The sequence below is a fragment of the Caretta caretta genome, chromosome 15 (genome assembly GCF_965140235.1).
Source record: "Caretta caretta isolate rCarCar2 chromosome 15, rCarCar1.hap1, whole genome shotgun sequence".
Taxonomy (NCBI): Eukaryota; Metazoa; Chordata; order Testudines; family Cheloniidae; genus Caretta; species Caretta caretta.
The window spans coordinates 20,028,990-20,045,729 of record NC_134220.1 but is presented as its reverse complement, the minus strand read 5'-3'; the positions used below and the strand labels follow the sequence as shown (position 1 = coordinate 20,045,729).

Sequence of the window (16,740 nt, the reverse complement as noted above, 5' to 3'; positions counted from 1 at the left end):
AAGCTGGTCCAACTTTCTAGCACAGACCAGCCATGCATAATAAGTCTGGCCCAGCTCATCTTGCCAGGCAGCATTAGTCAGACGCTCAGAACTAATGTGATTTAGAGAAAAGACAGAGTGGTTCTTATTTGCCTTGTGCGCCTGCAGGGTGCAGGTGGGTCCTAACTTACTTGTTTTTTTAATAGGAAAGTGGCGATTCTTCCATAGTAACATGACTCCAGGAGCTGGGGCTTACGGACACGCACCACTTACCCCCAGCTAGAAGGCAACACATGGGGAGTTGGCAGCCCTGTCCCGTTGGAATTGGGCCGTGAAGCGGTGCAGGCACCCTAGCAACTTGTGTAGCAAGATGAGGGTTGTCCCCCTTTCCTGACTCCCCTTGCTCTTGTCCGACAACAGCGCCTCTGGTGAGCACAGAGCAGAGGGGAAGTGGAGGTGGCTGGGAACCCTCGCTGTTCTGTCCCTGCCGGGTGCCCGTAGCGGAGTCCTCCGCCATTCTCTGTCCCCCCCCCCGCGCGCTTGTGGTCGCTCCTCGCCCGACAGCCTCGCTCTTCCCGGCTAAGGTGAGTCACTGCGCCAGAGCCCGGAGTGGTACACCCCACCCGGCATTTCTCCCCCTTCAGGGTGAGCTTGCGGTGGTACCACCCGGGACTTCTCTGAGCGGGGCCGAAGGGCCGCTGGGAGGCGGGGCTAGGCCGGAGACACTCCCGCGGCGGGGCGGGGTCGAGGGGAGCTGCCTGAGGGCGGGGGACCAGCTCTGAGAGGGGGGTGTTCAGAGGCGAGACGGTCCCCGAGGGGGTGGAGGACAAGCTCGGGCGGGGCGGGGCGGGGCGGGGCGGGGCTCGCTCGGTTGAAGGGGGGAGAAGCTCGGAGGGGGCGGGGCGGGGCTGGGCTCGCTCGGTTGAAGGGGGGAGAAGCTCGGGCGGGGCGGGGCTGGGCTCGCTCGGTTGAAGGGGGGAGAAGCTCGGGCGGGGCTGGGCTCGCTCGGTTGAAGGGGGGAGAAGCTCGGGCGGGGCTGGGCTCGCTCGGTTGAAGGGGGGAGAAGCTCGGGCGGGGCGGGGCTGGGCTCGCTCGGTTGAAGGGGGGAGAAGCTCGGGCGGGGCGGGGCTCGCTCGGTTGAAGGGGGGAGAAGCTCGGGCGGGGCGGGGCGGGGCTGGGCTCGCTCGGTTGAAGGGGGGAGAAGCTCGGGCGGGGCGGGGCTGGGCTCGCTCGGTTGAAGGGGGGAGAAGCTCGGGCGGGGCTGGGCTCGCTCGGTTGAAGGGGGGAGAAGCTCGGGCGGGGCGGGGCTGGGCTCGCTCGGTTGAAGGGGGGAGAAGCTCGGGCGGGGCGGGGCTCGCTCGGTTGAAGGGGGGAGAAGCTCGGGCGGGGCGGGGCTGGGCTCGCTCGGTTGAAGGGGGGAGAAGCTCGGGCGGGGCGGGGCTGGGCTCGCTCGGTTGAAAGGGAGAGAGGCTCGGAGGGGGCGGGGCTGGGCTCGCTCGGTTGAAGGGGGGAGAAGCTCGGAGGGGGCGGGGCGGGGCTGGGCTCGCTCTGTTGAAGGGGGGAGAAGCTCGGAGGGGGCGGGGCTGGGCTCGCTCGGTTGAAAGGGAGAGAGGCTCGGAGGGGGCGGGGCTGGGCTCGCTCGGTTGAAGGGGAGAAGCTTGGAGGGGGCGGGCCTCGCTCGGTTGAGGGGGAGAAGCTCGGGGGGCGAGGGGTAAGCTCTTGGGGGCGCGGAAGAGGCTGGCGCCAGATCCCGGTGGACAGCAGTCCGGTGCCTTCTGTCGCTGATCATCAGTGGCAGCCCCTGGGCTGGTGGGCGGGCTGGCAGACCCCTGGGGCCCCCGAGGCCCTGGCTGAGCGAGTGTCTGTCCCGTTTTCCCGCAGGGACTCTGTCACGCAGCTGTCAGCGCTGTGGTGGGTGCAGCCCCGTGCTGCCGTTGTCCGGGGCAGGGGACGACCTGTCTCCTTGCTGAGCCTTACACCGCCCCTAAAGCTTGATGCCTCCACGCAGGTGTCTGTGCCTTTCTGGAGTTTAAGGTTACCCCCAGAATAGGCTGCTTGACTCTCTGTGCTCCTGGGACAGACGCTCCTTAACCGCTGGTTTGTTAAAAACAACCCAACAAAACACAGGCTGAGTTAAGCTTGGTGCTGCGTGGCCCCCCTCCGGCTGGTTTTTAGGCCTCAGGAAGGTGCAAGGGGAGTCCTCTAAAAATCTGGGGCATCGCTTGAAACAAGACACACTGGGCACCCTTACTTCAGACCTGGATATATATATAGTAAGAACATTTACTGCTTAGCTCTTGCCTTGAAAAAATGTTGCTGTTTCCAGGGTTGGTGCTAGAAGAAGGATTAAATAGATTGACAAGCACAAAATGACACACAAACCTAAATATTTAACTTGCAATAGAAGACTAAAGCAAAGAAATGTAGTACTAACACAAACAAGATTCCTAGTCTAGACATGGCCTAAGCAGGTACCCAAATGAGGGATATATGGTGTATATTGGATACATGTATGTTTTACTTTAACTCAGATCTTCCTTGCTTTTATGGATATTAATTACTGTGTTAATGTTAGGTTTCAGAGGAACAGCTGTGTTAGTCTGTATTCGCAAAAAGAAAAGGAGTTCTTGTGGCACCTTAGAGACTAACCAATTTATTTGAGCATAAGCTTTCGTGAGCTACAGCTGAGCTATAGCTGTAGCTCACGAAAGCTCATGCTCAAATAAATGGGTTAGTCTCTAAGGTGCCACAAGAACTCCTTTTCTTTTTGTGTTAATGTTGTTTGGACTTAGTCATCTCTATTGTTAAGGTAAATTGGGCGTGCAGAGAAATACAAGGAGCTGCCTATCCGATCTATTTTCTGTCTCGATGTATGATATCTATGTTGCTGTGCTGCTTCCCTGTATCCCCTGCCCTTAAGGGATATATCTCCTCTGGAAGCCTGCCTGCACCACAGTTACCAAATATAACTATTTATAATGAGTTGAATTCCAGTAGCTGGGCAGAATGGGAACATGACACTGCAGTTTGACCAGTAGCTCTAGGAATCCAGCAGATAATGTTTATCCTATTGCTAATCACAAATCCAACGTTGTCCAAAGGAGGTTTGAGCATTGATCTCTAGCACATACTCTAGTTATTTTGCCATTGCTCCAACAGGTTCAGTCTCAAAGCCCTACACAATCCAGCTCTGTACTGGTGCTGTCGTTACCAAATGTTTAGGTAGACATTCTAGATCCTGGCTTCAATATTTAACACCAAGATTTGTAAATGTTGGTGTGTTGGGAGATTAATTAATCCGAGGCCTTCAAATTATGGACTTTTTGTGTATCAAGAAAGCTCAAGCATGGGTACAACTTCCATATTCTGGAGCAACTGCTGTTGTATGAGAATTCAGGTTTTGACAACCTCATTCACAGATTGTTTCATTCAGCATCTTGGACCTATAGCTAGTGAAGCAAACATTGTCAGTGACTAGCCGATGTCATATGAAAACTACTAATTTTCCACCATGAATCAATACTAGTATCCAAGGGCAGCTTCTAACAGCATCAAGTGTTTCAAGGAAAATAATTGAGCAGATCCATTGTATATGAGGGGACATCAAGCAGATTAAAAGCTGGAGCTAAAAGAGGTGTGGGGAAAATGCTGAGGGGGGTCTCCTGGAGGAAAAGGGGAGAAGTTCTGAGGAGGCGGTCTTGAAGGGCTGAGGGAGAAGCTCTTGAGTTTGGGGGAAGGGGAAAAGACCAGGTCTCAGTGGCTAGCCCCGTGCTTTCTATAGCTGATCTTCAGTGGCAGCCCCTGGGCTGGCAGTGTGAGGACTGGCAGGCAGGCCCATATGGCCACTCAGGCCCTGGCTGACCATCGCCTCCTTTTTGAGCTACTCTTGTACAGGATTTGTTTAACCTTGTTTGCTTCGCTACAGATATACAGTAGTAGGGGGGCAAAATCCCTAAAAGCTAGAAGAGATTCAACCTACAACTCAAGAAACTGCTGATAAGAAAGCAGTGCTTAGATTGCCACTACGAATGGATGAGGGTTCTGAAGGAATACTTGATTGAACTATTTCTTGCTACATTGTCAAAAGGAATATGATGAACTTCTTAGCTTTTAAGAAAAAATACCGTGTGCCATTACAAGCATACCTTAGGCAAAGTAGTTTGGATCTGGAGGAGGAGGAAAAATCTGAGATTATCAATCATGAGGTAAAAAACCTTTAGTAACTTGGAATGGGGACACTAAAGGAAATATTAGTGAAAGCACAGACGTAGCACAAATATTTGTACTCATGAGATCCCAAGTTCCGAAGAACAGTGATTTTGCTAGAGAAGTGTTTTTCAAGCAAGTGAAGAATTTGGTGAAGGCCATCAGAAACACACAGGAGGTAAGTAATGTGAAGGAGAAGAATTGGGATGCTTAGTATGTACATCCTCGTAATCATATACATTTTCATTGTAATTTTAAAATAAAGTCACAGTCTTCTTCCTTTGGCAAGTAATTATATAGCAATTAGTGAAATCTTCAAGGTAGTTTAATTACATTGTGGTTTGCTATCTGAACAGACGTAAGGGTTCTTAAAATTGTGTGTGTGGTGTAAAGTCTGTTGCCTAAAGCTGAGGATTCCATTTTCCCCCTATTTAACTACAGCAGCTGTAACTGGATTTTGTAAAACAGTGTCACAAAATGAAAGATGACATGAAAACTTTCTTTCTTAATTAAAAAGCATATATTAACTTTGGGAATGAGATTAATTCTTGTTGATATAAATGTTTATATATTCACCTATGGGGGGGTGCCTTTACTCTGCTTAACTTGAACCATTTTTGTTCTTAATTGTGTCACTTAGCTGTGCTCTTATTTGGATCATGGCCCTTTTGTGACCAGAAGCAAGTTTTGTAATCGTGCAGTGTCCGCTGCTGGCAATTTAAAGCCTAGTTAATTTCAAAACTGAATTGTTTTCCTTCCTTTCCAAAGTTATTAATTAGTTTATCTCCTTAGAAAGTTGTCATACAGTAACAGAAATACAAATGGCTTAATTCTCTTTGTCACCTGTATAGGCTCTGACTCATTTTCTCTTTTCTTTCTCTCTTTGTTCCACCTCTCTCAACCACTCTGCTATATTGCTGCACCTCAGTCATGATCCCTAGCATCAATAAAGGCAATGGTTGAAGTGCCTGTTGTTTATAAAATGTTATGGGTTTCTATCATGGGAAGCTTTGTAATTCTTATGTATTAGGAAGGACGTTTAAAAAACCCTTTTGATTTGAGTTGAACTTAATACAAGGGTTCCAATTGTGATAGGCCTTCATAATTGCACACACTTCCACTGTGATAGAAATCTATTAGAAACAATACATGATTCACAGCAAAATATGCGTTTTCCTCTTATGATTTCAGTGAAACAGCTGTATAATGGAGTATTATCAATAAAATGCTGCATAGTTCTCAGAAATTTTAAAAGGATAATTATTTTCTTTTTTCACAATATTTTCTCTCGGGAAAAGATTGTGACAGAACAAGGCAGATGGAGATATATTCCTGCAACTGCCCACCTAGATACAAGTTAGAAATTGTTTTTTTTCATCTTAGCAGCAACTATTTCAAATACTGTTCAAAAGTTCTAATTTATGTATCATCCCAAGATTTTTTCCTTCATTAAATTTGATATGTTATAGAAGAATTCACTACTTTTGACTGCATCTCTCATCAATTAAAAACAATAAAATGTTGCCCCTAAACTTGCATGGCTAGTTTTGATAACAGTACAGCAAACAGCTTAGTTCCTTAGTTTGTTGTTAATTTCGTCTAATTTATTTACTTCTGGACTGTGCACTGTTTGGGTTTCCCTTCTCCTGGCATTTTAAGGGGGATTTTGCATCCTGCTTGTTGCTGTACAGTTTTCAGAATAGATCATACCTAGAATTTGTTCAAGTGATGCAAATATGAGAGTGTCAATTACAGAACTAAAGTAAAGATTAAGAGTTATGATCTACCTGTAAATTGCTAAATGCCCTCAATTTCCTTTTAAATCAGTGGGACTTGAGGTGTTCCATTGTAGAACTGGGCCACTCTTGTTAATGAGACCACTCTAACAAGTAAGGGTTTTGGTATTGGCCCATTGTACTACCGTAAAAATGACCAGAGTGATTCCAGTGAGAATGAATGTCTGGAAAGAAAATGACTGACTGTGAAAACACAGTTATAATGGAAGTTTGTGGCTTCAGATGTTCCTTTTCAACAGCTAATGCGAATGATACAAGGTAAAAGTTTTAGAATAAAGCTGATATACCCACTACTGATACCAAAGATTTATAGTTAATGTTTAATAATGCAAATGACCATGACTAGTCTAGTTTTACCTTTCTAATTAAAGATAATTGCTTACATTATTTTTTCTCTAATTGGAACATTACACCTAATACCAATTAATCTAACATAAAAACTCTCTGGGGTAAATTCCTGGTAACCTTGGTGAGAGTTGCACATCTCATTCTCAGAGCTCTGGGTTGGATATTTTACCCCTCTGTGTCTAATTTGCTGTTTTTCTTAATTGTTGTTTTAGTGAAGTTGTTCCTTTGATCATTTGATACTCTGACTAATATAAAATTGATTGCCTGATTCACTCTCTTTATCTTGCATATTCATAAACAGAAAATTAGTTTATCATCAGCTTAAAGAGCAGCATTTCTATACAGCACACTTTAAAACACTGATTGCTTTGCAGCTTGGTAGCTGTAGTTTTTTGGTATGTAATTATATTATAGTGATGGTGTCCTATGATAAAGCAACTTGGTTAACAAAAATCTCTGTGTTTTCCCTTTTGCTATCTTAATATTTCGCTAGTTAAATTAGCAGAACGTCAACCCTTAAAATGGATATGTTATGATTTTCTTTTGCTTTGCAGGTAGAATGCCTCCCACTCCTCCAACAGTGCAATTTGCAGGACAGAAACAAAGCCAACAACAGTAAAATAATCCATCCAAGCATCTGTCTGTGGAAAATGTGGCAAGTTCACACACTCCTCCATCTCAGCTGCTCGGGAGGCAGCAACCTGCTGACGTCTTCACAGTGGCTTTCCCAGCTTCATTGCAGCTTTCACAGCATCAACCACCTGTCGGAGAGTTTCCAGAACAGCCTCAGAAAATGGAGTCCCAGCCACAAAGTATTTCCATCTTTTCGGCTCCATATAGCCACCTCATGATATCTCTTCAACAGCAGGTACAGCCAGCACTCCATGTACAGAGGCAGGTGCCACTGTTACCTGTTGCTGTGTTGGAGCTGGTATTCTGATTAAAACTTCTTTTATACAAGCATTGTCTTGTATGAAATATATAGAAAGTGTGGTTTTGTGTGTTATGTTCTGGGAAATGCATGCAGGTTTTCCTCTATTATGTTGTTTGTTTAACACAATTGGGTAGTTCTGTTTGACTGTGATAGAGAGAGAATCCTAGGAACAAAGACATAATGTTGTAATCTTTTTGTCTAGTTTTGGGTCTCTTACCATGTCAAGTTTGAAGGTAGGTAAACTCTGTTCGTAGCCTTTCTGCTGCTTTATTCTCTTAAGGATTTACTTTTGTGAAGTAAATATTCCTTAATCTTCTTTTTTCTAGTTGGTCTAATACTCAACCCCAGGAACTTTAAGAATCTTTAGTTTTGTTTTTATTTCCTTTTACTTCACCAAATTAACTTTTATATTTAAGTGTATTTAATACATGTGGAAGGTTTCATTCAGATTGACAGCCTTGAAGATTGAAGTCACCTGCCTAACGTGTACAACATAAGGAGGGGCATGCAAACTTTTTCACAGTGCCCTGACAAGATGGACCCTGTATGTTAGGTCTGAGATCTCTGGGGAAGAGAGAGTTATTGATTTCCTGTGCCCATTTAGTCCTATGCATTTCTGATACTGTCAGTAAGGGAGCAAATTAGGGCCAATAATCGTCGGTTTTTTACTGGAACTTATTAGGAACCAATGACTCACTTCAAAGAGCCATCACATAGTAAAACTGGATTTTGATTATTAATTTGTAGATGAAAATCTTTGTGTCCATGCACACTTCACATATTCTGTAGCTAATAGTATCTGTATTCCAGTTTCTCTTATCATACAGTGGTAGCTCTCATAGGTGCCGACTCCGTGGGTGTTCTGGGGCACAAGCACCCACCAAAAAAAGAAAAAGAGATGTTCAGCACCTGCAGGGCTGGATTAATCTTTTGTGGGCCCCAGCACCTGGCCCAGCCCCGAGGCTCCTCCTGCTGCTCCGCCCCAAGGTCTTGTCCTTACTCGGCCTGTTCCTCCCAAGGCCCCAACCACCGCTTGCACGGGGGTGGGTGGGAGGGAGAGAGGAAGGGAGCGAAGAGGAATACCCGCTGGCAAAAACAAAAGTCAGTGTCTGTGGTAGTTCTGGAGAGAGTGGTGCCTAGGAGAGGGCCAAGATATCTACCTTGTCTTTGCTGGAATTATTTTCTTCAGGACCTAATATATCAATCTGTATTTTGTTGAAAATAATATTTGTCCAGTTGTGATTTAGCAGAAGATTCCAGTAGCGGGTGATTGCTTTTCTTTCAACTTGGATTTAGTAATGGCCATCAGGTTAAATGGTTGCTTTCAGCTGAAAAATGAAAGGTCTCTGTTTCAAGATGCATCATTCAAACAAACAGTATTACAATCTAGTGGAGGAAAGGGTGATTCTTCAACTGGTCTCTTTTGAAAATTCTGGACTTCAGACTATACCAGGGGTGGGCAAACTTTTTGGCCCGAGGGCCACATCTGGGTGGGGAAATTTCATGCAGGCCATGAATGTAGGGCTGGGGTAGGGGTTGGGGTGTGGGAGGGGAGTGTGGGGTGGGAGTGGAGTGTGGTGTGCAGGAAGGAACTCAGGGCAAGGGGTTGTGGTGCAGGAGGGGATGCGGCGTTCGAGTGGGGGCTCAGGTCGAGGGTTGGCAGCTCAGGGCAGGGGATTGGGGTGCGGCAGGGAGTTGGGGTGAAGGAGGGGCTCAGGGTGCGGGCTCCGGCCCAGTGCCACTTACATTGAGGGGCTCTGGGGTGGCAGCTGCGCACAGCGGGACTAAGGCAGGCTCCCTGCCTGCCCTGGCGCCACATCGCTCCTGGAAGTGGCCAGTACCGCGGCCCCTGCGGGAGGGGCCGAGGGCTCTTTGCGCTGCCCCTGCCTCTGGGTACCTCCCCTGAAGTTCCCAGCTAATGGGAGCTGCTGGGGCAATGCCTGCAGGTGAGGGCAGCACGTGGAGCCCTGTTCCCTCCTTGCCCCCCCGCCCCCTCCGAGGCTGCAGGGAGCGGCGCGGGGCCAGGGCAGACAGGGAGCCTGCCTTAGCCCCACTGCACCACGGGGCTGGCAGTCCCACAGGCCATAGTTTGCCCCCCCCCGGACTATACACTGAAGAGACTAATAGAGTAATCCTTTGTTGAAAAGGAAAGCAGTATTATGAATCTACTAAGTTTTGCACAGAGTTTCATGAAAAGTTTTGCATAAGAGTCTTATGCAGATCCTTTGCACTGGTGTAAAATTCACTCAGCATGCAGATATCATGCAGCCACCTGCATACTACAGCGAGATGTGCTTTATAAATTCTGATAGGGTATTATATTTGACTTGAGTGAGAGGCATCCTTCCTTTTCTAGAAAGGAAATGCTTTAAAAAGATTTTCTTGGAGGAAAAGAACTTGGGCCTCATGATATCAATTATGCGAGACAATTATCAGAGACATCATTATGAGACATTTATCCTTTTATCTCTAATAAGAAAAGGCATGAAAAGGTGTGACAGACACTCCTCCAAGGAAATAGAATCTGTTCCATATAATGGTATCCGAGAGGTGGTATAACCTGTTTTGTAAGCAGAGATGCAATTAAACAAAATAAATTATCCCAAACAGTAGTTGTATAACTTGTGTATGCACAAGAGCCAACTAGAGAATGATTACAGATATTCTTTAAAAAAATCCAGTAAATTGTGCAAGTTCATGCTTTGGCACTAGCTTTGCAAAGCTTCCATCTATGAAATGATAGGATAAATGGGGGAACTCTGCATGTAGTTTTCTGCTCTCTATTTTAATGTTAATTTGTATTAAAACTTATTCATCAAATTATTCCCTACTTGGTTCTCAGAATAAGAAAGGAGGATGGAATTGAAATTGTATCTGAGCCAGCCATCAATAATCATTAGTCAGATGTGTAGGCTTTGAAATTTTTTGTTTAAAGTGTGATACGCTGCATTGGGGGGGAAAAGCTACTATGCTGATGATTATTTTCACCTTTTCAAAACATCTATTCTGAAGTCTTCAAGAGAGAGCACCACTCCATCCTGAGTTCCTCTCCTTTTGAGGATTTATGCAAACCATTAATGTTACCTGAACCGTTATTCATATTCTTTATTTGGATAGTGTGATGTAAAATGTGTGAATTGTTTCTGCAGATAGTAATACTTTCCATCATTCATTTCAGTGAGGAAGTCATGTCTTCTTTCTGTGATCATCCTTTTTTTTTATGTAACAAGAGAACTAAGTATAGTTTTGCATATTTTTAAGGAAACCCAAGTGCATCAACGAATAGCAGACCTCAGGAAAGAAGGTTTATGGTCCCTAAGGCGATTGCCCAAACTTCAAGAGGCTGCAAGACCCAAATCTCACCAGGATTATCTACTGGAAGAAATGCAATGGATGGCAACTGATTTTGTTCAAGAGCGAAGGTGGAAAACAGCAACTGCTAAGAAGGTAATATGGATATGATTCTTTCTAACACACAGCATGGAAAAATAGGCAGCATTCTCATGGTTAGAACCTGGACACTGAGAGTCAGAATGCAAGAGTTTTATTTCTGGCTCTGCCACTGACATTGGGCCATTTTCAATCTCCCCGAGCAAAACAAGCATATTTGTAAACTTGTAAAGTTTGTAAAGCACTTCATAAAACACTTATATTTTCAGAGAATTCTAAAGTTCTAAAAGTAGTGACCTTTTGTCTTAAGTATAGGAACCTAGGTCTCTCATCAGCACTGGTGCTAGGTGATTATATATTGGGGCACTAGATTATTCTGGTATCCTGTAATGTAGGTGACATGAATGTAGATTAGAACATAAGAAATCTCTTCTCTGTGTCTTGGATTCATTTACGTGATGAAAGACTGCAAAAACAGTTCAATCCATGAGCATTATTATTGAGCATTATTCTCTCCTCACCAAGAGATCAGTTAATGGTTACCCTAATATATAATTATAGGCATGTCTACACTGCAACGAAAAGCCCGCAGCACAGAGTGTCAGAGTCCAGGTCGGTTGATTTTGGCTTGTGGAGCACAGTCTCCTGGACTAAAAATAGCAGCATAGATGTTGTGTCTCAGACTGGAGCCCAGGCTCTGAACCTTGGGGAGTGGGGAGAATTATACCCTCTCCATCTCCCTGGTTCTCACCAGGTTGCAGAGCCTGGGCTCCAGCCTGGACTTGAATGTCTATACTGCTCTGTTTAGCCCTGCAGCCCAAGCCCCATGAACCCAAGTCAATGACCTGGGCTCTGAGACTTGGCGATAGGTTTTTCTTTATGGTGTAAACATACCCTTAGAGTGTGTGTATTCCTGGTGTGCTTTGCTTAAAGTGTGCGTATATAGGCCTAGGGTTGTTTTTTTTTTAGTGGTATATCTTTTCAGGGTATATTTTTTTGCTTTCTTCTCCAGTGTGAGGCACAAAGCAAGAAGCATAGAGCTAGCTGGTGCTACACTTTAAAATAAAACTAATGCTTTTATCCAGCTGATCAGAAATGTGGTGTGCTATCATGAAGATAAGAGACTTCATAAGGAGAGAAGAAAGAAAACAGAACAAAATCGACTGAGGCGCATTGCTGCTTCTACTGCTAGAGAAATTGAACATTTTTGGTCCAGCATTAAACAGGTAAATGTATTGTGAAAGTATAAATGCAAAAATGTTTAAAGAGGTAGTGTAGTGCTATTGAAAAGTTATTGGGCCATATCCTCATATGTGGTTGGTTTGGTTTGTCCTGCACTGACAGAGTAGTATGTTACAGGGATGATCTTGCAGTGTACTAGAGCCAAGGCAAGGACTCAAGTAGTGTTGGGGAAAAGGGGCATGGTTGAGACAGTGTCTTGTGCCATGGAGATCCTGGGCTGCATGTTTGGCCCACTATAAACATTAAAACTTGACATAATTTGGATCATTCCGCAGGCAGATTTAATAGAATGGCATGTATAGAAGAGCATCAGGATCTGGGCAGCAGTGCCAAGGAGAACTTTAAAGCCATTTTGGCACTCCTCCCCGTTAATGGAACTCTGCATTATGGCCATAGCTGAAGATCTGGCCCAATATTATTATAATTTCTAAACTGCCTATCACTGTAATATCCAGGTATTCTTCAAGATTAAAGATTCATTAGTTTCTTCTGGAAGGAAGAGCCACCCTTGTCTCAGGATCTCATTTAAAAATCAGTATCTGTAAAATTTCAGAGTTCCACACTGGTTTAAAATCTTCTATATTCGAAGACTTCTTAAAATGACAAAAAGCAGCAATTATGTGACTTGATTGGAATGAGGAGTGCATGTAAAGGTTGCCTGTCCTGTTGGTGAAGGAATAGAAGGAAATTCATAGTTCTCTTTAAGATTAAATGCAGTTAACTTCATTAATGTTTACTGCTTTCCTTTCACCTCACACTTCCTTTTTTAGGTGGTAGAATTAAAACTGCAAGTAGAAGAAAAAAGAATGAAAAATACCTCAAATGTACAAGAAATTTCAAAAAGAGGTACATGGATGTTTTTTTTTATCAAGACATTTTTCAGAAGATTCTCACAAGGTGGAAATGGTGAAAGGCCATCAAAATACTATTTAAAAACAAATGTCTTGGTCATAGTTTTGTATCCTAATTAACTTTTCTCTTTCCTAGTTTAATTAGAACTTTACTTGTGCTGCTGTTAGAATGGATATATTTGAACATAATACCCAGAAGTACCAAGGCTCTCACTGAGAGTTCATTAGCCTGCAGCCTTTGTTGCTGAACTCTTGTTCCTATGTGGGTTTAATATGGCACATCTCATGATTTTCTGAGAGACGGGATGCACCATTTCCAACAAACAAACAAACTCTCTCTCTCTCTCTTTCTTTCTTTCTTTCTTTCTTTCACTTCAGTGGAGTTGCACCTGCTTATGCCAGAGCTGAATTTGGTCCGAGAATTAAATTTGAACATAAATTAAAGCTACAGGACCTCATTGATTTCAGTTCTTCATGCTTTTTTATAACTTTTTCCTTGGCACATAATCATGAATGATCTCATACATTCTTGAAGAAATTGATTAAAAAAATGAAGAAACATGTTGAATAATTTTCAATAGGATGTGCTTTGTTAATCAGTGAAAAAATGGTGTCTAATATGCTATTATAATCTTTCAGGTCAAGATACAAGAATTCAGGTAACTACTGTTAAATCAGAATGCATTAGTGAGCTAGCTTACTTATTTTATTTATGCTAATTTTACAGTCCTGAAATGAGTGCTAATTACAGTGAGATTTTTTGTTTTCATGTGGTCAATATAAGACATTCAGATAGTTAATGGTGGTTGTTTTAGTTCATTGTTAAAAATCCAACCTAGTCTCAGTAAAAACATGCTTAAACCTCAGTCCAGAAACTAGATGCATTAGCATAGTCTCCTGTCCCAACACAGTTTCATTTAAGTCAGTGTGGACTCGAGGTGTATAGTTGTCGAGATTAATGCCTGTGTTTGCGGGATTGGGGCCTTGTACTATTGTATAATTATATTTGGGAGGGAGTCTGGGCAAGGAGGGAAAGTAGCATGAGAATTGTCTTTGGAAGTTTTGGAATGTTCTTACGAAATTGCAGCTGCTTACTGATTATTTTGCATCTTGCATGTTGAAGGTTTGGGATTTATAATTTGTGTAAAATAAGCTCTATTTTCTATTGTTTAGGATTTAGCAATATCTGGGAGAAAAAGAAAAGCAATCACATTGCTTACTGATCACGAAGGTCTGTTTTTTTTTTTTTTCCCAGTTGTAGTTATAGGTTTGTTATAAAGCTATCTGTAAGACTTATTTAAATTAGAAATTTAAGAACATAAACTCACTCAAAGACAAAATTGCCCCAAGTGTATGTGTTGTTTTGAAATGGGGCTTACAAGGCCTAATGATTGTTTAATCCTATGCTTGTTCCTTTAGACTTAAATTTTGAAGAAGCTTTTAAGGAAACACATTGTGGAACACGGAAATAATTAGTAAGGAATATCTTCTGCCAAGATGTCCTTGTGATTAAGGCTGTAAGAAAATCATGAGCAACAACTTTGTTTTGTGAACTGCATCTTTTAGCAGACAAAACAAGTTTTTATAGTTGTCACAAATTTCAGCGCCTCCAGCCCTTAGATGCTGCTTCCAGCAGCAAGAACCAGCCTCTCTGCAGCTGGCTCTGTGTGCCTCTACTCCCTGCCAACAAGGAGAACAGTCTGGTTTGAAATGGCATCCCTGTGTTTTGACCACGTGCATCCGGTTGCCACACCACTTACTCAAATTTGGCCTGGCTGCCTGTTCACCAGGGTCAAGCCAAGTTGTTCTCCTTGTCGGACAGGCAGGGAACAGAGATACCTGGAGCCAGCTGCAAAAAGTCTAGCCCCTGCCGCGGGCAGTAGCGTCCAGGGGCAGGCAGTGCTGAAATGAACCCCTGGCAGCCTGGCCCTGTAGGGATCTGCGGTATGAGGGGAGGGATGGAAAGGAGGAGTCTGTGCTGCTGTCACTGGGGCAGGGTTGCCCAGTCATTGCGCTCCTGCCTGCTCCATGCTGCAATGGAAATTCCTTCCCAGTCTCCTCATGATGGGGTGGAGCAAGCCTGGATATGGGGCGAGGTTGCGGTTTTAGTGTGACCACACCAAAACTGCAGCTTTAACAAACTATGGCCACAACTTTTGAACAAAAATATCACAACTTTCTTACAGCCTTACTTATGATGTGAAAAGCAGCTTATCTTTAATTTCACTGAGGGTAAAGTGGGTGAAACTCACCTATTCCTTGTTCAGTAATAAATCTGACACACATCATTTTAAAATGACAGTTCTCAGCCTTCTTGGTGATCTTTGGAGCTACTGCAGCTACAACACAACTGTAAATGCATATCATGTCAGTAAATGACAGTAATGCTGACCTAAGTTGCATTACATGAGGGGCAAATTTGGCTCATTGCTGAGAAAATTCCGAGAGATTACAGTTAAAGTCACTTCTTGTCATTTAAACAGAGAAATTAAATTGCTCACATTTTTTACTCGCAATATCAATAATGCTTGGTTTTAGAGACAGATGAAGAGAATGCTGAAGTGAGAAATTTTGAAAAAGAAAATATGGGTCATCAAACTGGGTTGACTGATTTAGCCAAAGAAGGTAGGAAGATTGTTTATCAATCTTATGTATGAGGGTTTTTTCTTTTGTAAAGAGTCTTTCTAGCATAGGTATCTTTCCAATGTGTATATTGTAGGAGACCTTTTTATAAGATAATGCTGATCTCCTGAAATATACTTGATCTGGAGAAATGTCAGGTGTATTTTTATATGAAAAAAACCTTGGTGTGCATGTATGTATGCGTGCATATATAGTGTGTGTATGTGTGTGTATGTGTATGTATGCAGACATTGTCCCAGTCCAGAATTCTTATATCCCAATGGCTAGCACAGCTGAAATGTACATTTTTGAATGGCATGTCTGTATATTGCATCAGTTGTTACTGAAACATGCATCACAGGTACTGGAAACCTCATGATCTTTATTACTTTTGTTCAGAAATGGAAGACTCTGTAAGTGAGAGAGCGAGCCCTCTGAAGGAACTAGTATTCATAGAGTCACTCCTCAGAATTGATCAGCATGCGAGTACAGAGAAAACAAGTGCTGCAATGAAACACATGAGAGACATAGTAGAGGTTGCTGCTGCTGCAGAAGTGCTGTTACCTAAAGACAGTGCTCGAATCACAACGACAGTAAAAGGTGATACTCTGTCCCTGTTGTATGGGACTCTTAGAGAGTATCAGAAGATTGGGCTGGACTGGTTAGTGAAGTTATATAAGAAGAATCTCAATGGTATTCTGGGAGATGAGGCAGGACTTGGCAAAACTACTCAAGTCATTGCCTTTTTCACACACCTGGCTGGTAATGAAGGTATGAAGTGTGAGTTTTTAGTTTTTACTGTAAACCCATATACATAATGTCTTCATTGTCAAATATATGTCTAAAGAATAAAAAATAATTGTTCTAATCTGTTCCAGTCATGAAAATCACGGTAGAATAAATAAAGACTTCTGACTATAAGCTTTTTCTGTTTGTGCATCAGTTTTTAATGAATTGTGAAGCCATGTGCATTTTTCTCTAATACATGTTGTATTTATACCTCCTTGTAGGTAATTGGGGTCCTCATCTTGTTGTTGTACGGAGCTGTAACATACTGAAGTGGGAGATTGAACTGAAACACTGGTGCCCTGGGTTGAAACTTCTTCTGTATTTTGGCAGCCAAAGAGAACTTATAGAAAAAAAACAGGTATTGTAAGAAATCCATGCACAAAACATGTTGTTTGCAGTAGCATAGACATGCCAAAAGAGGCAGCAAATTATGACCAAGAAACAAATCTCAGAAGTGTCTGGATGGCTAATTTAGCCTGTTTGATAGGGAGTTTTTCCATTGACCTCAGTGGGTAGAAACACTATAATAATATGCAGATTTATAGGAAGCAGTTTGGAAAGAGTCGATTGTAAAGAGAGAGAA

The 16,740-nt window shown here is 43.3% G+C and overlaps 1 protein-coding gene across 11 annotated transcripts in view; it reads left to right on the top strand.

The window, feature by feature from the left end:
* Window positions 1–465: 465 nt before the first annotated feature.
* LOC125623191 (E1A-binding protein p400) overlaps window positions 466–16,740 on the top strand; it is a 56,531-nt gene continuing 40,256 nt past the window's right edge. For 6 of the 11 annotated variants that reach the window (XR_012665072.1, XM_075119998.1, XM_075119996.1 and 3 more), the window contains exons 1-10: window positions 466–563; window positions 6,884–7,197; window positions 10,525–10,710; window positions 11,739–11,879; window positions 12,666–12,741; window positions 13,386–13,405; window positions 13,920–13,977; window positions 15,285–15,371; window positions 15,768–16,139; window positions 16,379–16,515. Coding sequence is in view for 10 of the 11 variants with exons in the window: in XM_075119998.1 (XP_074976099.1) it covers window positions 7,123–7,197; window positions 10,525–10,710; window positions 11,739–11,879; window positions 12,666–12,741; window positions 13,386–13,405; window positions 13,920–13,977; window positions 15,285–15,371; window positions 15,768–16,139; window positions 16,379–16,515 (1,152 nt within the window). In the remaining variant the exon portion in view is untranslated. Of the gene's footprint in view, window positions 564–1,718; window positions 2,253–3,904; window positions 4,364–6,883; window positions 7,198–10,524; window positions 10,711–11,665; window positions 11,880–12,665; window positions 12,742–13,385; window positions 13,406–13,919; window positions 13,978–15,284; window positions 15,372–15,767; window positions 16,140–16,378; window positions 16,516–16,740 lie in introns of those variants that run through there. The other 5 variants (XM_048822152.2, XM_075119994.1, XM_048822153.2 and 2 more) reach the window with 5 other exon arrangements.